We start from the raw sequence: 22,465 nt of genomic DNA on the forward strand, positions 1-22,465 counted from the left end.
TCGGACTTCAGCATGAGAAACTCCATTCTCACTTGTCTTCGATACAGAGGCAGTTGTCCTAGTTGAGCTTGAGCAAGCAACATACCGAGTTAAGAACTACATGCAAAGTGAAAATGACAAACAACTCACCCTTAACTTAGATCTAGTTAAGAAACATAAAGACCAGGCTCACTTAAGGAACATCGTTTACAAACAGCACGTCTCCAACTACTATGACTTTAGGGTTAAACCTCGCTCTTTGAAAGCGGGGGACTAGGTATTGAAGAAAATAATACTATGTGCCAGGGTCCCAAGCGATGGCACACTTAGTCCAAGCTTGGATAGACCATTTGAAGTTGTTAGCATCAGTTGCCTTGGCTTCTACAAACTCAAAAGTTTCAAGACCTTTGGCTATTTATGGAACGTTGATCACCTAAAGTACTATTACAAATAGACTCATGTTCTACAAGTGTTGAACTATAGCCGTTTAACATCTTTTGTAATGAAGGCCATTTGGCATAAACTTAATAAAATGTGATTCAGACAACTTCATCTAACTTTTTTATATTCCTAGCATTGAAACATTTGGTCTCACCCCGACCTAATAAAATCCTAACTTAGAGCCTCAACTTAAATGACACCGCATACTCGAGTTCGAAGCTTCAACATGAATGCTTTCAACAATTAATAAAGTCTAAGTATCTTGTCAACAAGACTAAGCAAATAAACAAACATCTTCAAGTGTATTCATTCAACTATACCTAAGTCATGGGTTATATCCAAACAAAGGATCCATTCAAACATAGCCAAACATTCGTAAATGATAGTGCAAACACTTAACACTTAACATCAAAATAAACGATGCAATGTCTAAACATTCATAAACAAAAAGCCTTCTGGTGCCTAACTTAACACACAACATATATATAACAAACTAGCACTATGAATCATCCTCAATTGAGGCTGAACTCTTAATACCATCATGCTGCGTCTCACCTCCATCACCATCATCGCCATCTTAGGCATCTCCGGACTATCCTCACCCTGCTGAGTCTGCCCATCGGCATTGGCACCATCCTCAGACTCCTCATCACTGCTGGGATCGAGTTCGAGGACGAAGGGTTCACCATTTCGTTGATGTTCCTCTATCTCCTCATGGTACTTGTCGATGATGCATCTGCCATGGTATCCCTCGAGAATGGCCATCCATTTTCTTTTCTTAAGCCTAATCTCTTAGGCACAATGAGGCTTGATGACCTGGCGGAAAGCCTGGGTGCCCAAGTACTTCTGCATGGCAACTTTCCTTTCAGCTCGAAGACTCTTCTTCAGCTCAGAAACCTCAACCAGGGCATTATCCCACTCTCCTCAGACCTTGGAATTCTTGAGGATAGTCACCTTCAACTGCTGTTTGAGCCATAAGTTCTCATCATTTCGCCTCTTTAACCTCTCTAATGTTTGGTCCTTGAGCTGGACGGCCTTAATCCAAGCTTTGCGCCCTTTCCTGATGTCATCCATAACCTGCTTTTTCTCTTCAAACTTCACCTTGTATCGCTCGACCTCTTGTAGTCTATTGTTGTACTAGGTCATGACCTACATGACAAGATGATCGTCAGTGTCAAAGGAAAATGAAGACAAAGGAAAATGAAGACAAAGGAAAAATAGGAGAAAGTAAGAAAATGACAAAGTAACACTTATATAAGTAGATAGCCTCATCATCCTGTCACGATATCGAACTCGTTAATAGGGACTCGGCGCCCTGCAAGGAAATTGTTGACGTACTTAAAGCTATTTGGCTGCATGGCAACCTTCAAGTCCTTCCAATGGATGCTATCAACCTCTTCTTTATACTTCCTCTTGCAACTAGAGCTAGGGCCACTTTCCTGGACAACATGCTCCATGACTGGAAGAAAGATATGATTGATGTTAGGAGGAAGATGCAGCAGTCGCCTCTTCTCCTTCGCAACTATGGCAGCAACACATCCGATGGCCTCAGCTTCAGCCTTCTTTGAGGCAGAAATCTTGAGGACCTCCTTTTCAGACTTAGGCCTAGGGATTGGCTTCACCCTGTGCTTGGAAGCCCTCTTGTGAAATAAAACGTCGTCTAAGGGAACTAACATGGTTACTTTCCCTTTCTTGGTGTTAGTCTCCCCTTTCTTACTCACCTTCTCAACTGAACAAGGAAAATCAAAGTAAGGAATACAACTTCGTTTAAAGAAATACAATTCCATCCCAAAAAAAAAAAAGGTAAACATAGGATATGACTTACTCACTTTTCTCTGCCACTAGAACAATAAGGGCTGGAAACCGTACTTATGAAACAAGGGTTGTAGCTTGCTCAAGTGTCTATCCTTTTTTGGCACCCTCAACACTTTCTCTACATCAGCAAGCTTTTGTCCAAACAATTTGATATCTTTCTTCGACATTACATAAGGCAAAGTGTTAGAAGCATGTAAAGAACACAACAAATAACAAAGTATGCAAACAATGGATACATTACGACCTGCGGTCTGGAACTAGGTAAAAATGCGTAGTTCGGCGTGCTACTTTTGTCATGCTCCCAACCCTTCTAAAGGAAGCACCGACAACTTTTCCAAGTAGAATACAATTTTTATCTTACCAAAGACTATAAGCTCTTTCTCACTTGAACATGCACACTCAATAAAGCCCTTGGACGACTTCACCGGATGCATCGTATAACAATGCCACCATTGAGGGAAGGAAGGTTCACCTAGACCATATTTCATCCAGATGATGTATGTCCCAATCAAAGTCTCTCATAAACCAGGATTAAGTTACCCAGACAAGTACCCTATGAAGGCAATCATCTTTTGCATACATGAACGCAACGACAACTTTACCCTCACGTGTTTAATATTTGGGTATAGAATATGACATGACCCTTAGGCGGATCAGTAGGAAATTCTTCATTATGCACCAAGCACATCCCTACGTTGTTGGGTGTACAATAAGACTCCCTTAAGGCCTCAAGCTGACGTCTACTATCTAGCAAGTTTTTATCTAAGTGCTCTGCCGTAAACTTGGAGTGAAATATGGGTACAACATCGAGGACACCTTCCTCAACTACCGACATGTGAGAAGTAAATGCAACAATATCTAAGGCTCTATCCCTAGACCTATACTCCTCACCCGCCTCTTCATCAGATGGAAGACACATTTGGTGATCATAAGAGTCACCCGACACTTCCTCTTCATAAGACTCTAAGGAAGACTTTGACGACTCAGACATCACAAACTCGAACCTAGAGCCAGAGCTAGGGGACCTCTTATCACTATAACCTTCAGACCCTGACATCTACAACAAACAGAAACACACCTCTATTACTACGTGAAGGATTGAAGTCTAAAATGCTTCTAAGTCATGATGGAAATTCAACTAGTTCATCATGTTCTTAGCCAAATGCATAGAAACTTAAACAGTTCAACAAGAATGGATACATATGATTTATAGAAAAAGGGCTACTAACTCGATAATGGTGTCAAGCACTGTCAAAACCCCTCTCAACCAGAGAGCATTCTTATCTTCAAAAATCACTACACAAGGAGCAAAATGAAAGCAAGGTAAGAAGTGGAAACTTATCCTTCTTCTATAGTCCAACATGGGCAAAGAAATTCAAACTTAACCTATGAGAAAACCTCACATGTAAAGCTTTGGGACTTCCACACAAGCTAGGAAAATTAGAAATTCAAAATTAAAAATAAATAAATAAAATAACAATAAAATGGCAAGTTAAAAGTGGTTACCCTTCATCAAAATCACACCATCTGCTTGGATTCCGTGAAACTGGTTAGACGTTAAGTGGTGCCACTTCTCTTTTTCTTTGTAGCTGCACCACTACATAACTAGCTCCTCAAGCTCACGGATTTAAAATCCAACCCACGGTTCACATCCTATAACCTTCAACCCAAAATCACAGTAAGTTTCAAACTTGTTGTAGCTGGAAGATGGGAACAGCAACGGCAGATTCATAAGTCACACGCCAGTCATGACCTCAGCCCACTCCAGAAGCTTCAGGCTCTATGAATTCATTGATAAACTTTATCAAATCTCAGGTTTGTGGATATAGTCAAGCAAAGATATGAACGTTTGGGGAAGGCACTGCAGAGGCGACCATAACACCTCTCTCTCTCTCATCGGTGTCTGTTTACTTACCCAGCTGCAAAATTGAAGTCCCGCAGGTTACTCTTTGCCTTAGTCTCAAAGTTGAAAACCACCATTACTTGAAGAACTTTTCAAATCCCATGGTGCTTGAAGAAATAAAACCTCAAATTCTAATTACAATTTCAAGGGTAATGATCCTACTAGAGCAGCAAGCTTTAATTCCACTTACCAATCATCAAATACGAAACCTCAGTCACCCATGGTGACTCCCTCTGCAACCTTTAACCCAAAATCACAGCAAGCCTTAAACTTGCTGCATCTTGACCTTCCCGGCTATTTTTGCAACAGCTTTCCCTACCCCTTTTAGGCTAGTATTCTTTGAACCTCAACACACTAGCTCTCTCCCCTTTTCCCCCCCAGCCCAAGCACCTCGTCCCGACCCTTTACTTTCTCTTTCTAAAACCCCTAAATGCGGAAAGGTTCTCTCTCTTTCTTTATTTGGATTGTTTAACGAAATGAGAGAAAATACGGTATATTTTTGTGGTGTGCGGATGCAATCGAACAACAGGGACAGAATGATGAAGCTAGGGTTAGAATTTTCAAAAACAAGTATAATAATGAAAGAAAGAGAAAGTGGTAATGGGAAAGAAGGGTCTGACAATTATGGAGAACACAGGCTAAGGAAAGAAGGGAGTCATGGGCCAAGGAAAAGAACGATGGAATGATAAACAAACAAACAAAAAACAAAACAAAAGATGAAAAAAAGGTGGCGTGAAAGCTAGGCCCAAGAAACAAATATGAAATGAGTGACTAAACTTTGCCCACATTCAATGGACTTGGGCCCAAGTGTTAGGCTACTTATTTTCAACCAACAACAAATGCATGTTGGCCTAATAACAAAGCTATTTGGGCTACAATGTACAAGAGGAGGAGAAAAGAATTTGCGAAATATTTTATTCAACAACTTGGGAAGATTGAGGCACCTCTTTCGGCAACTCTCCTCGGCCGGAAACTTGGGAAACTCTCACTATATGTTACTACACGTACTTAGAAATTTCGTGTTTACTTAGTGACTTGGATTTTGCAAATCCCCAGCCGAGAAGCTTTCCTCACTTGGGAACTTAGGGGAGCACTGTTTGTACCATACTTGACCAATCCCGAACTTACCAAGCACCAGTCAATTTCATAGGTACAAGGACCATTGATGGGTTCATGTTGAGGCACCCCAGCCAAAGCACAAGAGTTTCCTTTCAACCAGGAAGCCAATCACAGCACGACACATGTCAACGTCAAAATAAAGCTCATAGAGTCCCACATCGATTGCAGACAAAGGATAGAAACTCTCCTCAACTGTAAAAGAAGATCATTCTCCTACAATTAATCCTTAATGTCATTATTGTACTTAAGCTAGTCATTAGAACCTACTAATGATGATTATGCTTAAACATATGTATTTGTGTAAACCCTTCACTATTAATGAGAACTCCTCTATTATGTGGACGTAGCCAAACTTAGGGTGAACTATGTACATCTTGTGTTTGCTTCCCTATCTCTATCTCTTTATATATTATCATCACTGGGTTGCGGAAGCAATTGAGTGAAGGTCACAAACTTGACACTTTACATTGTTCCAAACTCTCATCGATTTTGACACTTTACATTGTTTATTATATTTAACACAATGTATTAGACCAGATATGGTTTTTTCAGTCAACTTATTAGCAAGATATAGCTATGCTCTAACAATTCAACATTGGAACGAAATCCAAGATGTTTTACGAAATCTTCGTAGGACATAGGCCTACTCCACTTCGAAAAATTCATACATAACCAGACTTTTGTTGGATTGCAGATCTTGGTTTTCTCTCTAATCCGCATAAACCCGGCTCACAAACTAGTTTTGTTCACTTATGAGAATACTGCAATCTCATGGCCCTGGTGCATTCCAGAAGCTGGTGCACTGAATCAGATTATGCCAACTTAGCAATCAATCAAATTTAATATTGTAGAAATCAGTGGGAGATACTCATCAAAATGAGCATCCATGACACATGCGTGTTTTTGTTTTTTCCATCGACTAGGATTTTTCCCATTGGATTTTTATTAGCAAGATTTTAATGAGACAACAAAAGTGCACTCAATACTATATCAATGATCCAAGCAAAGTTGTACCCTTTTTTCTTTGCTTCGATTTTCTCACTGGGTTTTTTTGTAACAAGGTTTTGAAGAGACAACCAATATTGATATGTGGGCATCTATGGAGGAGTGGTGAAATTTGATGTGAATGCCACATATAGAAATGCATGAAGAAGCAAAGAAGCATACAACCACAATTGACTTTGGCAGCATCAATTAAAGACTTTAGCTAGGATAGTTTTAGGAAGATGAAATAGTAAATTGGATGACAATTGTAACGCATACCATTTACTCCCTACAGGTGTAAGGCATCCCTATATAAAGGGACCTTTGCAAATGTGAAGACTCCCATTTTCTCTACCATCTCAGTAAACAATTTGTATTGAGAAATCCATGTTTTTGCACTCACTAAAATTCTCAGCAAAAGTTTCTCTCCTTTCTGCCTATTTATTACATGGATGGGAATTCTTTCCCCTCCCTTTTTCCCTCCCCTCCTCTCACATTTTTTTTTGCTTCTTTCTCTGTTTACAAGATGAATTCTTGAGTGTTCAAACAAGAAAGGGAGGGAATGAGAGAGAAAAAATTGAGGAGAGAGAACATTTTTCTTATTACGTTGGGTTATTATCCAAAATGGTCCCTAAGATTTGCATGATCAATAGAAATAGTCCTTGAGATTGAAAATCAATAGAAATGGTCCCTGAGATTGTCCACCATCCATGATTTTGGTCATTCCGTTAAAAACTCTTTGGGCAATTTCAAAGCTTCGTAACTCAATCGATTCTTAACCAAATTTAACCCATAATATATCAAAATGAAGATAAGAAAGTGTAGAACAAGATTATACCTATTTGGAAGTCTAACGATTGCTGGAGATGGCCGGAAAGTAGCCTGAAAGGTGATTGGTCCGCGGGAAAACTGGAAAACTCGCCGGAAACTAGGTAAATTTTAAATGTTCATAACTTCTTCAATACTCAACGAAATTGAGTGATTCAAAAATAAAAATCATACTTCTCAATGAGAGAAAAAGAATGGTATCTTTATTTACTGCTAACTCGCCGTGGTTTTACTGAAAACCGGCTCGAAAGTGGCTAACTCAAAAATGGTTAGCCACTTTCGAGCCGTTATCCTACCAAACCAAGGCGAGTTAGCCTTCGAAAAAGGTACCATTTTCTTCATCTCGTTAAGAAGTATTATTTTTGTTTTTGAATCACTCGATTTGGTTGAGTACTGAAGAAGTTATGAACGTTTAAAATTTACCCAGTTTTCGGCGAGTTTTACGGTTTTCCCGCGGACCAGTCACCTTTCAGGCTATTATCTGGCCATCTCCAGCAAGCACTGGACTTTCAAATAGGTATAATCTTATTCTACACTTTCCTATCTTCATTTTGATATATTATGAGTCAAATTTGGTTAAGAAACGATTGAGTTACAAAGCTTTGAAAATTGCTCAAAATCGTTTTTAACGGAAGGACCAAAATCATGGATGGTGGACAATCTCAGGGACTATTTCTATTGATCATGCAAATCTCAAGGACCATTTTGGATAATAACCCTATAACATTGCATCCAATGTGTATTAGTGACGTTTTTTCTTTGAATGATTGTTCTATGTGATAAGCTCATATTTATATAAATTTTACATCAAATTCACTTGTCTTTTCTTAGTTAGTTTCTTATATTTTTGAGCTATTTACTTTGTTTTTGTGTTTTGTAGGATTTGTCGAGTAAAGAAAAGAAAATTAGCACAAGTGGAATTTTAAGTAACGAATTCGTCAAAACTGCATGTGCAGGTCAGCTGACTTTGGAAGCAAGTTGCAGACAGCTCAAAATGAATTAGAGAATGAGCCTTATATGCTTGGAAAGCTACGGATGTCTATTTTCTGGATCATTTCACGGATTGTTAATATCATTTTTTTTAGAAGGAGTTATGGCCATTTTAACACTAAAAGGTTCCCAAGAGGCTGAACAGTTTGTAACTGACAAGAAAGCATTGAAAGCAATAAATCCAATAAAACTAGCAGCCAAAACTGATGCAGCAAGAACAAGCCAGCTGACATCTATTCAAATATCAGAGGAAATGGAAAATTAAGCGGGAGTAATGGGCATAAAGGCTGCCCAAAGAGTTACAATTGTTTTAGCATTTCCTCTCACTTATTGTCATCACTAAATGGCTGTTAGTGGGGTGAGTTATGGAGAACAAACTGTGGCAGCAGAAAAGAAGAAAAGGGTTGCAGGTTGCAGCGGCAAAGAGTGGAAAAAAGGTGGAAAAAAAGATAGAAAAAAAGGAAGGAAAGCAAGGAAAAAAGGCAAGGCTGCTGTGTTGGGGAAGGAAGGAAAAGAAGGAGGAAATCTTGGCATTCTCTTCTTTCAGTTTTATCTTCTCAAACTCATGTCTTTCTTTTGGTTTAATTTGAGAATTATGTGTAACTAATCTTTAGTAGTTAGGGGCTGTTTTGAAGCCCCGAATATGATTGCAAGTTTGTTATGACATTTCGTTTGAATTACTTTTATGAATGGATGAAAATTGGTTCACTACTTGTCTCACTGATGAATTCTTTATGTGTTTTCTACAGATGCATACTTAGTAAGCATATCTAGGATTCTAATGCTATGAATATGTGTGTGCCTGCCCTTGTCGAATGAGGACCTACATATGTTCTAGAGTAGTACTTGTTTATTACGATTAACATGTGAATCAATTTCTAGGATAAGTAGACAACGCTAGTACTTACGATGCCTTGTGATGACTCAAACTATTTTCATTCTTAATGATTTCTACTTGTTAAATCTATGAACACACCATTCTAGATTGCATGATAGGGACTAAGTTAAGTTGAAAACGACATTCTCTTAACATACTACATAAGAAAGAGTAATAGGTTGAGTTCTAACATTAAGCCAACTTGAGCATCTTCATCCAAAAATGAAAGGAATTTGAATGAAACATAACATGTTTGCATGATTATTTGGTGGTGGATAGCAATTCCCCTAACTCGTTTTTTTTTAATTTGCGAACTACTTAAAATCAGTTTTTGTCCTGTTTTTGTTCGATTTAATTTAAATAGCAAATCAACTCCAAAAATCCCAAAAATTTGTGTGAGTGTACTAGTATCTGCATATAAAATTTTGCAGACTTTAGATAAGTGTAAGTCGGTCTAATAATTATTTTTCGGTGGCTGCTCAGTAGGGACAACAGCCCAGTTTTGTGACATTTTAAGTAGTTAGATAAAACAATCTTTTGCGGGAAAGACTCTTATTTTCATATGCTACAATTGACAAATATTAGTGTTAATAAGGAAAATCAATAAGACATTTGTGTGCTACTTTGTGGTGTGCTTTTAATCCTATCAAAGTTTTGGCGTCGTTGTCGGGGATTGTTATTTCTAATTACTTATTTTTCTATTGTTTTCTTTTCTTGTCTAATTAGTGTTTTAGTTTTTGTTTTTATTTCAAGTTCTCTTCGTAGTATATGCATACTCGAAGGTCCAAGAGGGTTGATCTAGCTTCCTACGATCTTGAGGTTGAACGAACACTTCGAAAGCTTCGAGGAACAATCAAGCAGAAGCGTGCATCGGTCTCTTTACCACCATCTTCTCCACCACATTTGAGTTTGGAAGAGGAGGAAGAACCACAAGAAGGCATGGCTGATAACCATACTTTGAGGGAGTTGGCAATGCCTAATACAGATCAACAACCATTGTGCATCACATATCCAAATGCAGAATGAGGATTTGAGCTTAAGTCCAGCATGATTCACTACTTGCCTAAGTTCCATGGCTTCTCAATAGAGGATGCCAACAAGCATTTCATGGAGTTTCATGTGGTATGCTTGGGAATGAGACCAGCCAATGTGGATGAGGAGCAAGTCAAGTTGAGGGCATTCGCATTTACATTAGAAGCTAAGGCAAAAGAGTGGCTTTACAATTTACCTTTGGGATCAATGAACACATGGAACCAGGTGAAGCAAGCATTCTTGGAGCAATATTTTTCGGCCACAAAAGCTGCAAGCATAAGGAAAGGCATATGTGCAATCCGACAACATGGAGAGCCCTATGGAGATTACTATGAGCGATTCACACATTTGGTTGCATCTTGTCCTAATCATCAAATTTCAGAGCATCTTTTAATACAGTATTTTTATGAAGGATTGTGTGGTACTGATCGTGTAACGCTTGATGCAGCAAGTAGAGGAGCATTCATGGACAAGACACCAACAAATGCTAAGGCATTAGTAAAGAACATTGCTGGCAACACACGACAATTTGGAGGAAAAGATGAGCTACCTCTTAAGAAAGTTAATGAGGTAAGTGCTAACTCTAGTATTGAATTACAATTAGCTAACTTGACAAATTTTGTGCAACAGGTTATGGTGGCTCCAAAACAAGTGTGTGGTGTATGTTCAATAATGGGACATGCCACAGACATGTGCCCTTCGTTAATGGATCAAGGTGGTCTTGAGCAAGCTAATGCATTAGGAGGGTTTCAGGGGCAACAAAGACAAAAGTATGATCCATACTCCAACAACTATAACCCGGGGTGGCGTGATCACCCACACTTAAAGTGGAACAATCAAGACAACAGACAACAATCTGTTCCCAATAACTATAACCGTCTACCTGGCTTCTTTTAAGCAAGACCGCATGCACCATTTTAGCCTCAATAATAACAAGCTCCAAGTAAGTCTCTTGAGAATTTAATTGCTTCTTTAGCTAACTCTACTCAATCTCATCAACAAAAAACAGACGAAGCAATTGAAAACCTTGAGCGCCAAATGAGTCAATTAGCAAGTTTGATGGGGCAACAACACCAACCAAGAAGGTTGCCTAGCCAAACCATGGTGAATCCAAATGCGGAGCAGATGAATGTTGTGACTTTAAGGAGTGGAAAAGAAGTTTTTGAGCAGCCAATGATGCAAAAGAGGACTAGAAAAGATATAAATGAGCAAGGGGAGCAACAAACCAAAAATATTAAGCAAGATGAGGCTTCAACAGAAACTGAAAAGTCTCATAAAGATACAGAATTGAACAAAAAAGATTCTGATAAGGTAAGTAAAGAAGTTCAAAATTCATTTAACTCATGTGTCCCTATTCCTTTTCCTCGTAGGTTTATGAAGTCTAAGAAAGAGTAAACTGATAAGGAAATCTTGGATACTTTCCGAAAAGTCCAAGTGCACTTACCTCTTTTAGATGCCATAAAACAAGTGCCCAAGTATGCAAAGTTCCTTAAAGAGCTTTGTACAAACAAAAGGAGATTCAATGATCAAGAAACTGTGGCATTAAGTGAGGAAGTATCAGCTGTTTTGCAGAAAAAGCTACCATCGAAGTTGAAGGATGACGGTAGCTTTACCATTCCATGTGTAATTGGAGGGAAAGAGTTTGGGAGAGCATTGTGTGATTTGGGGGCATCCATCAATCTGATGCCATATTCAGTGTATGAATCACTAAACCTTGGAGACTTGAAGGAAACAAAGGTCATAATCCAGTTGGCAGATCGGTCAAATAGATATCCCAAAGGCCTATTAGAGGATGTACTTGTGCAAGTGAATGAGCTTATTTTTCCCACTGACTTTTTTGTTCTTGAGATAGAACATGACCCTATGCCTACTGCACTTCCTCTTATATTGGGAAAAACATTCCTTAAAATGGTGCGTACGAAGATTAATGTCTACGATGGTACTTTAACCATGGAAATTGATGGAGAAAGCATCAAGTTTAAAATCTTCAATGTTATGAGGTACCCTAGTGATTTTGAATCTTGTTTGTCTATTGATGCGTTTGACTATTTTGTGCAGGATTGTTTTAATGAAGGTGTGAGACAAGACAACTTAGAGAAGGTGTTAGTGCATAGAATTACACATGAAAAACTTAATTATTCCGAACACATTGAAGAAGAATTGATCCAGACAGTGGTAGCATTTGAGTCTCTTTCACCAATTCGTGGTAAGTCTTCTTCCTATTTTATTTCTCTTCCTACTTCTAATGAAAAAATTCTTCCTTCTGTGATTCAGGCACCCAAATTGGAGCTCAAACCGATTCCTGAACATTTGAAGTATGCATTTTTGGGAGAGAATGAAACATTACCGGTCATTATATCATCACAACTCACAGCAGAAGAGGGGGAGAAACTGATCCGGGTATTGAAAGATCATAAAACTACCATAGCTTGGAGCATTGTAGATAGCAAAGGTATAAATCCAACTACATGTATGCATAAGATTCTGCTGGAGCAAGGTGCAAAACCTACAAAGGAAGCTCAACGCCATTTGAACCCACTCATGATGGAGGTTATCAAGCTTCTTGATGTTGGTATCATATATCCTATCTCGGATAGCAAGTGGGTGAGCCCTATTCAAGTAGTTCCGAAGCGATTCGGAGTCACAGTTGTTAAGAATGAAGCTAGTGAGCTAGTACCTACACGTGTGCAAAATAGTTGGAGAGTTTGTACAGACTATCGAAAGATAGACAGCACCACACGAGGATCACTTTCCAGTTCCATTCATTGATCAAATGTTAGAAAGGTTAGCTGGTCATTCTCATTATTGCTTTCTTGATGGATATTCTGGATATAATCAGATTGCAATTACTCCGGAAGATCAAGAAAAGACAACTTTCACATGTCCATTTGGCACATTTGCATACCAGAGGATGCCGTCTGGACTTTGCAACGCCCCCGCCACATTTCAAAGGTGTATGGAAGTATATTTTCTGATATGATTGAGAAAATAATTGAAGTGTTCATGGATGATTTTTCAGTTTATGGTGATTCTTTTAATACATGTCCACATAATTTGTCCCTAGTTTTAAAATGTTGTCAAGAAACTAATCTAGTCTTAAATTGGGAAAAATGTTATTTCATGGTTTCGCATGGATTAGTTCTAGGGCATATGATATCTGAAAATGGAATTGAAGTTGATAAATCTAAAGTAGAACTTGTTAGTTCTTTACCCCTCTCTACTACTGTCAGGGAGGTTCATTCTTTTCTTGGACATGCAGGTTTCTACTGTAGGTTTATGAAGGACTTCTCAATTATTTCTAGACCCTTGTGCCGTTTGCTTCAAAAGGATATAACATTTGATATGAATGAAGAGTGTGTGGTAGCATTCAACAAACTTAAGGAGTTGTTATCCAAGACTCATGTGATCATGCCACCAAATTAGAGTTTACCTTTTGAGTTAATGTGCGATGCTTCAGACTATGTCATTAGTGCAGTTCTAGGACAACGTGTCAACAAAGTGCCACATGTCATCTATTATGCATCACGAACACTCAGTGATGCACAGTTGAATTATTCAACAACAGAGAATGCGCTTCTAGCTGTTGTATTTGCTTTAGAAAAATTTAGATCTTATCTGATTAGAACTAAAGTTATTGTGTTTTCTGACCATGCAGCTTTGAAGTATTTACTCAAAAAAAAAAAGATGCAAAATCGCGACTCATTCGATGGATACTTATGCTTCAAGAGTTTGACTTGGAGATCAAGGATAAGAAAGGGAATGAGAATGTTGTAGCAGATCATCTTAGCAGACTTGTGCACTCAAACACAGAGGAAGATCTCATCCCTTTACGTGAGAGTTTTCCAGATGAGCAATTGTTTTCATTAAAGGTTACTGACCCTTGGTATGCAGATATTATCAATTACAAGTTCACCAAAAAGATTCCGGATGATTTTACACGTGGTAAGAAAGATAAGCTTGTCAAAACCTCCAAATACTACGAGTGGGATGATCTTTATTTGTGGAAATATTGCCCTGATCAATTGATTAGAAGGTGTGTCCCCGAATCTGAGTTTAAATCTATTCTAACTTTTTGTAATTCTTATGCATGTGGCGGCCATTTGGAGCAAATAGGACAACCCTTAAGGTGTTAAAGTGTGGTTTTTATTGGTCTAGTTTGTTTAAGGACGCGTATGAGTTTTGTGCAACATGTGATCGTTGTCAACGAACAGGTAACTTGGGCCCAAGACATCAAATGCCACCAACCCCTATTTTGATTGTTGAGATCTTTGATGTGTGGGGAATTGATTTCATGGGACCTTTTCCATCTTCAAATGGTTTTCTTTACATTTTATTGGATGTGGATTATGTTTCTAAATGGGTGGAAGCGAAAGCCACGAAAACTAATGATTCAAAAGTTGTTTCAGATTTTATTAAGACTAACATCTTTGCAAGATTTGGGACACCTAGAGCAATCATTAGCGATGGAGGGAGTCACTTTTGCAATAGAACATTTGAAGCGTTGCTTAGGAAGTACAATGTCACACATAAGGTGTCTACACCTTATTATCCGCAAGCTAGTGGTCAAGCAGAAGTATCAAACCGTGAAGTGAAGCAAATTTTGGAGAAAACTGTGAGTCCTAGTAGGAAGGATTGGAGCATGCGCTTGAACGATGCATTGTGGGCTTATAGGACTACTTATAAGACTTCTATTGGAATGTCCCCATTTCGATTAGTTTATAGGAAACTATGTCGTCTTCCAGTAGAATTAGAACACAAAGCTTATTGGGCGATCAAAGCCTACAACATGGACATGAGTGTTGCCGGACAGCAGAGGAAGCTTCAATTGAATGAGTTAGATGAAATCTGGAATGATGCATACGAGTCTAGTCGAATATACAAGGAGAAATCAAAGGCATTTCATGACAAGATGATATCAAGGAAGAGCTTTGCCATTGGACAAAACGTTCTTCTATTTAATTCTCGCCTTCGGTTATTTCCAGGTAAGCTTCGTTCTCGATGGGTCGGTTCGTTTGTTATAACTAATATTTTTCCTCATGGTGCAATGGAAATCCAAAGTGCAAAGACTAGAAACGTGTTCAAAGTGAATGGACATAGACTCAAACCATATTACGAGTCTTTTGCGGAGCATGATGTGGACGTTGTACCCCTCCAAGAACCAGCTTCCCTTGAATGATCACTCTTGGTACCGTCCGGCTGCGAATGTAAAAGCAAGCGCTTATTGGGAGGCAATCCAATATTTCTATTCATTGTCTTTTTATGTCATTTTCAATTTTTCGTTTGTTTTTTCTGAGTTTTCTTGCATGCTAAATTGAATTATTTATTTTCTTTGTAGGAACATTTGGTTATGTCCACCCTTGGAGTTGATTGCAGAATTGAAGTTTGGGGGTCATCGTTTGTTTTTACTACAAATTGGGGAAGTTTTCAGTCCAAATGCTTTATTTTGTTTCTTACAATTTTTTTATTTATTATTTTATGCGTTATTGTGTTTTCTGACATTGAGGATAATGTCCAGTTGAAGTTTGGGGGTAAGGATTGAAAAAATGACTAAATTGAAAATTTTCGTCCCTTTGACTAAGAATTGATTTCATTTGTTTCCTTGTTGTTGTTTTTTGTTTTCTTAATTAGTTTTGTTGACGCTAAAAAAATAAAAAATAAAAACCCAAAAACAAAAGAGAGAGAAAATTCTGAAAATGAAAAAAAAAAAAAAAATAGTCTTATTTTCTTTATTGTTTTGAATTAGATTTTTGTTAGTTTCCCGACCCAATGATATAATTGGATTGAATTTGAACCACGGTGATCAAGAACATAGTAAGCATGTATTGTGTGAAATTCCTTATTCCCTTATTAGTTTTGTACATGTTTAATCATCTTTAAAAAACCAAAAGCACATAGCCTTGTTGATGTGAAACTAAAGCATGATTTAAAGCTTCATATGTGAACATAGTGACCATATACAACCTATGTGAGTTTTGAGCCTATTGAAAGTGTGTGCATTTTTCATACACTCCTATTCTTTCATGTGTAATGAACTTATGTGACTTACATCTCTAGAACTTGTGTAACGATCTTTCGAAATGTTTGTCATTGATTGCATGAACTTGAAAATGATAGAGGCATTAGGTTTATCACCATGGCCCAAATAAGCATGTTTCCTAAAGAAAAATGATATCATTAGATTGCCAATTTGAGCCGTATATGTTGAGCCTTTTATTTCTTATCACTATGCTCATGACACAAGTGCAAAGTTTAGTTTTCAACTTTGGTATGAGATGTAATAACGTATAGTTTGGATGACCTTCTAGTGTTCAGATTTACCCGTTTAATTCCTGGGCCCTTTAGTCAACATCCAACAACTATTTTCTACTATGACTAATGTTATTTATAGGGGTGTGCTATCCACACACCCCTTTTTACTTCTCACACATCCTTGTTACTTTATGTCCGTTGATCTTCTTCAATTCATCCGATCTGACAGCTAAAAACCAAAAGAGTGTGGGAGAAGTAAAAAAGGGTGTGTGGATATCACACTCCTATTCATAACATATTTTTGTACTACATTTTCATATTATCTTAGGTGGCATCAATGGCTGATCTAGGATTTCAAGTTCGGGGGGTCCGAACATAAAAGCTCAAAAAAAGAAAAAAAAATATTAGACTAAATTGGTTCCGTATCACTATTTTCTACTGAATTTGGTTCATTGAATAAATCAAGATTAATCTCAAAGGTAATAAAACCAACAAATTCTCCTCAGCAACATAACACAATTAGTGACTCTACAAAGATAAAATTTGTTAATGTAACATATATATTATTAATTGGGAGTTACGACTAGAGTCTAGGATTTAAAAACTTATATGAATTTGGAATAAATAAAATTAGGCAGCTAAAGGCGGTGGAAGGGCAAATGGTGGTGGGGAATAGGGTAACTTGGGTTTAAAGTTGGAAGGCCGCGACGACTGGAGTTGGGAGTTCTTAAATATAATTTGGAGATACTAGAAAAGACCAGGGTTCTCAGGCTCTATAGAGAAAACAAAGATATTTTAGTTTTTAAATTTTTTATAACAACCTGGCTAAAAAACGGTGTCGATTTGGCTAGGTCTTTTAAAACAAAAATTTAAAACCTATTATTCTTCTTTGTTATAAGCATTGTTGCCTGCATATCCATGGAGGCAACAAGCCTCTCCACTGCACTTGCCCAAATTGTTGGAAGGTCCTGAAGGTCGATCACAAGTTTTTCTTCGGGCTTCCAAAGGATCCCGGGACCCCCCGGGTCCCTATATGGAATCGCCAGTGGATGACATTTGATGTGGACAGCTACATCATTTGAACCCGGGTCCCTATATGGAATCGCCAGTGGGTGACATTTGATGTGAACAACTACATCATTTGAATTAATCAGATTTTTAAATTTAGTTCATTATTTGATAAACTAATAATTAAGAAAAACTAGTTAATTAAATGATAATTGTGGTATACAAGAAGTCTTTCTCCTTCTTTTCTTTTGATTTTGCAATTTTTTCAAATGATGTAACTATCCACATTAGATACTACCTAAATTTATATAAAAATATGATATATAAAAACATGATATAAATAGTGTTACTCTTCTATTATTTCCATCGTATAAACGGTAGTGTGCACATGACTCTACTTGTCCAGATTATTTTGTGTACTTGTTCGACAATGACAAAGAACTCGTCTCTGAAGTCAAGCACATGGTATTTTGTCTTTGTTTTTTACCTCCTCTCTTTTCTCTCTCCGGATTCTCACAAGTCAACATTTTACTTCCCCCAAAAATTGCTTTCCCTAAATTCCCAGAGCAACACGCATTTGCTAAAAGTGAAATCCAGGCAAAACCCTACTTGCCTTAAGCTTTCAACGGTTGACCTCCAATCTATATTATCCGCATAGAGCTATGGATATTCCCCTCATTTTATGATAATAATTTTTTCTATATTAGCATATAACTACTGAATTGTATATATATAGATCAAATATCGGACGTATGCTCAAAAGGGTACATGTGGGTTTGTGGGGTTTGAGGGTCCTCTGCTAATCTGAGCAAGATGGGTGTGCTGGATTTAGCTTCTTCAAGGGCAGCAGCGGCCACTGTTGTAGTGCTGGGTTTGGTCTTGAGCTTTGGAGTGGTGTGCAATGGAGGCAAAACAAGTAGTTTTGTGAGGAAAGTTGAGAAGACTGTGGACATGCCTCTTGACAGTGATGTCTTCAAAGTCCCTCCTGGCTATAATGCACCGCAACAAGTAATCTCTCTCTCTCTCTCTCTCTCTCTAGAATTATGAGGCTTTTAGTCAATGGTAGCTCAATTTAGAATACCTGCCATGGAAGAGCTTTGTTAAATTTAGTTATTTCTTTATGCCTTGCTTGTTTAATTTGTGTCTTTCATTAGTTTATACATTGTTTATGTACTTGGACTTACTAAATTTTAAGTAGTTGTATGAAACGTGTGCCCTTTTGACTTAAGGTTCATATTACACAAGGAGACCAACTGGGAAAGGGAGTGATCGTTTCATGGGTTACTGTGGATGAACCCGGTTCCAGTAGTGTGCTGTACTGGAGTGCAAACAGCAAGAAAAAGAAGGCCGAGGGCAAAATTACAACCTATAAATTCTACAATTACACTTCCGGTTACATTCACCACACCACTGTCAGAAATTTAATGGTAAGTTTTGATATGCCCTGAGGTTTCTTTTTACTTCAAATCTTGTAGGATGTGGACTCCATGTAAGATATAATTGGGTTTCGGAATTTGCCGATTGAATTGATAATTATAACTTGCAACTTGTATTATGATCTGATGAAATCTATTCTTGTGCAGTTCAATACCAAATACTACTATGTGGTTGGAATTGGCCATACCGAGCGGCAGTTCTGGTTTATAACTCCTCCTGAAGTTGGTCCCGACGCCTCTTACACATTTGGACTCATAGGTGAGTGTTTCGTATCAGAATAGGATGCATCAGAAAGTGACGTAGCTACTTAGGTTTGGTTCAGATTTTGGAAGTGGGATTGAAAGAAAATTGTATGCTATTAACTAGCTAGGGGTTGTTGCAATGAGCCACCATACATCTCGAAAGATAGGCAACCAAATTATAATTCTTTGTCTTATAAAACTTGTACTCCTGTTTATGTGCAACTTCGTAAATTGAAAGAGAGTGCCTTAACTCGGGAACTGAATAATGACGAGGCTCAACTGTCAGTGTTTCGCGATGTAAATTGCTGGGCTCTGGTCTATGTGCTTATATCTAATATCATTTGCAGGGGATCTGGGACAGAGCTATGATTCAAATAAGACACTTACTCATTACGAGTTAAACCCACAGAAAGGACAAGCAGTATTTTTTGTTGGGGACCTCTCTTATGCAGATAACTACCCAAATCATGACAATGTCAGGTGGGATACTTGGGGAAGATTCGTCGAGAGAAGTGTTGCTTACCAACCTTGGATATGGACTGCAGGAAACCATGAAATCGATTTTGCCCCAGAAATCGTAAGCCTCTCATAACTCATTAGGTTTCTCTGGAAATTGATTTTATTATTTGTCATTTCTCGCGCTTAGATAAGATCATCTGTTGTTACAAGTTTGTTATTTAGTGTATTGATCCTTTGCTGCTCGTGTTGTTTATAAATTATACAAGTCCCAAAAAGTCATCGCGTGAAGTAATTTTCTAAAGATGATTGGCACTTTTGTTGCAGGGTGAAACCAAACCTTTTAAGCCTTACAGTCACCGGTATCATGTTCCCTATAAAGCATCTGGGAGTACTTCCCCCTTTTGGTATTCGATCAAGAGAGCTTCAGCATACATCATAGTCTTGTCTTCTTATTCGGCATATGGTAAGAATGGGCATACACACACACACACATAGGTTTTTCCCTTAATATGTTTAAAAGACACTGCACATATGTAGCAGAAAAATGGAAAGCTTGAAAAGTGAGCTGTATAGTATTTATAATTGTCGTAATGAGATAAATAGATGAATTCATATGACTCTTTTGCACCATGTTATATGTCCCGTAAATCAAAGTTAATTCATCTCTAAAAAGGACACCACGTAAATCGTTTTGAATATCAGTACGGTTGCTCAAATTTGCAAATATAACCTAGTGATAAATTGTAGTGACTCACTGTATTTCAAACGATAGAATTATGCTTCCAAAACCATCCGTTACACTAAGTGGTTGATCTCCAGAGAGCGAGTGAGGCCATCTGTACGAAGTTTGTTAAATTGAGTTCTTGAACAATTTCATTTAACACATCATTCTCTTATTTTAAGGTAAATACACCCCTCAGTACAAATGGCTTGAGGAGGAACTACCGAAGGTTAATAGGAGGGAAACACCATGGTTGATTGTTTTAATGCATTCTCCATGGTATAACAGCTACAACTATCACTACATGGAAGGAGAAACCATGAGAGTGATGTATGAGCGATGGTTTGTGACGTACAAAGTCGACGTGGTATTTGCTGGTCATGTCCATGCGTATGAACGATCTGTAAGTTCTTGATATACATGTCTGTATTAACGAGTTTGGTTTCTCAATTACTTGACGTGGTGATATCTGCATAGAGGTGGACATTATACCTAAAACATTTGTCTCTACTCTCTATTTTTAGCTTGTACAACGAAGTTTTAAATTCAATGAAACATCAGCTTTATCAAACATTTCAATCTTTCGATAAAATATAGGAAATCAATTTAACGACGAGTATACTGCAGAAATTTCTGTCTCTAATACAACCTTCTACTAACCTCCGTTCACAGTAATGATTCAATATGTCAGTACTTGATAAGTGATTTCTGTACAACACAGGAACGTGTATCCAATGTTGCATACAACATCGTAAATGGCATTTGCAAACCTGTGAAAGATCAATATGCACCAGTGTACATTACGATTGGTGATGGAGGAAATCTTGAAGGCTTAGCGACAAAGTAAGTATATCAGTATGCTTGATATATTGGTGTTGCATGACAATCGTCTTTCTATTTGTTAACACTGCATGCTTAATCTGTGAACTTTTTCTTTTTGTGTTGCAGTATGACAGAACCACAGCCCGATTATTCAGCTTATAGAGAGGCCAGTTTTGGTCATGCTACTTTCGACATCAAGAATCGAACCCATGCCTACTATAGTTGGCACCGTAATCAAGATGGATATGCGGTAAAAGCTGATTCGATGTGGTTTTTCAATAGATTCTATCACCCTGTAGATGATTCCACAAGTGCTGAATAATAACAGAGAAGCAAATAAACGTTCTCTTATTGTTCTTTTGAATAAATTCCCAAATGTATTATCAAATAGAAGATTAAAGTTGAAATTTGAATTTCATAATTCTGTGTCATTTTGATAGGCTTTTGAATAATAACAGCATATAAATTTTGCTACATTAGTAGAAAGAGAAGGTTCTAAACCCATCAGAACAGCAAGACAAAAAGAAAGTAATTTGACAACTAAAAACCAAAAACTATTTTAGATTCTGTTTTCAATCGTTCTCTTAGTTTAATTCATCCCCTTACTCATTCCTCTTCCTCATAGTTTTCTCATATCTCAAACATGAATACTAAAAACTAAAAATGACATGATTGTTAAACGAACCTAAATATTTCAAACTCAACTAGTAAAGCTTTTTCCCTTAAAAAAATGTATTATTATATTGGGTAAACTACAAAAAATTACCTCAACTATTGATGTCAGGACACTTACATATCTTATCTTTTAAAATTGACGATGTCATACCTCATTTTTAGAATTTGGTACAATGTTATACATTCCGTTACTTGGCCGTTTCCTTTTTAATTAAATGTTGACGTGACTTGATTCGGGACTCACTTTTTACTAAAAAAATTATTAAAATATTATTAAAAACTAAAAAAAAATTTATTTAATATTTAAAAAATATTAAAATAATAATAAAAAGTAAAAAATAATAATAATAACCCTCAGTTTGTCCCTCCCCACTCCTCTCTCTTCTCCCCATCTTCATCTTCTTCCCCCAACTTGCAAACCACCAAAAAAAAAAAAAAAAAAAAAATTCCAATTTGTCTTCCCCCGCACCCACACTCAGTTTCCCCCCTCCCCACCCCCTCTTCTCCCTCCTGCAACCCAAAAATAAAAAAATAAAAAATATCCCAGATCTCGTCGATGGGAAGATGGGTGCGCAGAGAAGGTGAAGGATGGGTGCGGAAGAGGATGTGGAGAGTGGTGGATTTGGGGTTTTGGGGGGGGGGGGGGTGTGGGTGACAAAATGGATTCACTTTGGATTTGTTTTTTTTTTCTTTTTCTTCTCCTTCTTCTTCTTGGGGTTGGGGTGGGTGACAAAATGGGTTCACTTTGGATTTTTTTTTTTTTTTCTTTTTCTTCTCCTTCTTCTTCTTTCTGGGGTTGCAAGGGTACACGAACTGGGTTGGGTTGAGTTTTTTTTTTTTTCCTTTCTTCTTCTTTCTGGGTTGCAGGTGGTTGGGGGGGGGGG

General features: G+C 37.7%; 2 protein-coding genes across 2 annotated transcripts; both read left to right on the top strand.

The window, feature by feature from the left end:
* Positions 1 to 9,983: 9,983 nt before the first annotated feature.
* Positions 9,984 to 10,865, top strand: LOC137725023 (uncharacterized). The gene is made up of 2 exons (XM_068463636.1): positions 9,984 to 10,538; positions 10,599 to 10,865. Exons 1-2 carry the CDS (start codon positions 9,984 to 9,986, stop codon positions 10,863 to 10,865), a joined length of 822 nt encoding a protein of 273 aa, XP_068319737.1.
* A 6,933-nt stretch (positions 10,866 to 17,798) lies between these two features.
* LOC137725359 (purple acid phosphatase-like) lies at positions 17,799 to 21,380 on the top strand. The gene is made up of 8 exons (XM_068464017.1): positions 17,799 to 18,233; positions 18,455 to 18,652; positions 18,809 to 18,920; positions 19,252 to 19,481; positions 19,688 to 19,826; positions 20,267 to 20,487; positions 20,806 to 20,927; positions 21,033 to 21,380. The coding sequence occupies exons 1-8, from the start codon at positions 18,039 to 18,041 to the stop codon at positions 21,226 to 21,228; spliced, it is 1,413 nt and encodes a 470-aa protein (XP_068320118.1). The 5' UTR covers positions 17,799 to 18,038; the 3' UTR covers positions 21,229 to 21,380.
* The last annotated feature ends 1,085 nt before the right edge of the window (positions 21,381 to 22,465 follow it).

This window comes from Pyrus communis, chromosome 2, assembly GCF_963583255.1.
Source record: "Pyrus communis chromosome 2, drPyrComm1.1, whole genome shotgun sequence".
NCBI classification, from domain to species: domain Eukaryota; kingdom Viridiplantae; phylum Streptophyta; class Magnoliopsida; order Rosales; family Rosaceae; genus Pyrus; species Pyrus communis.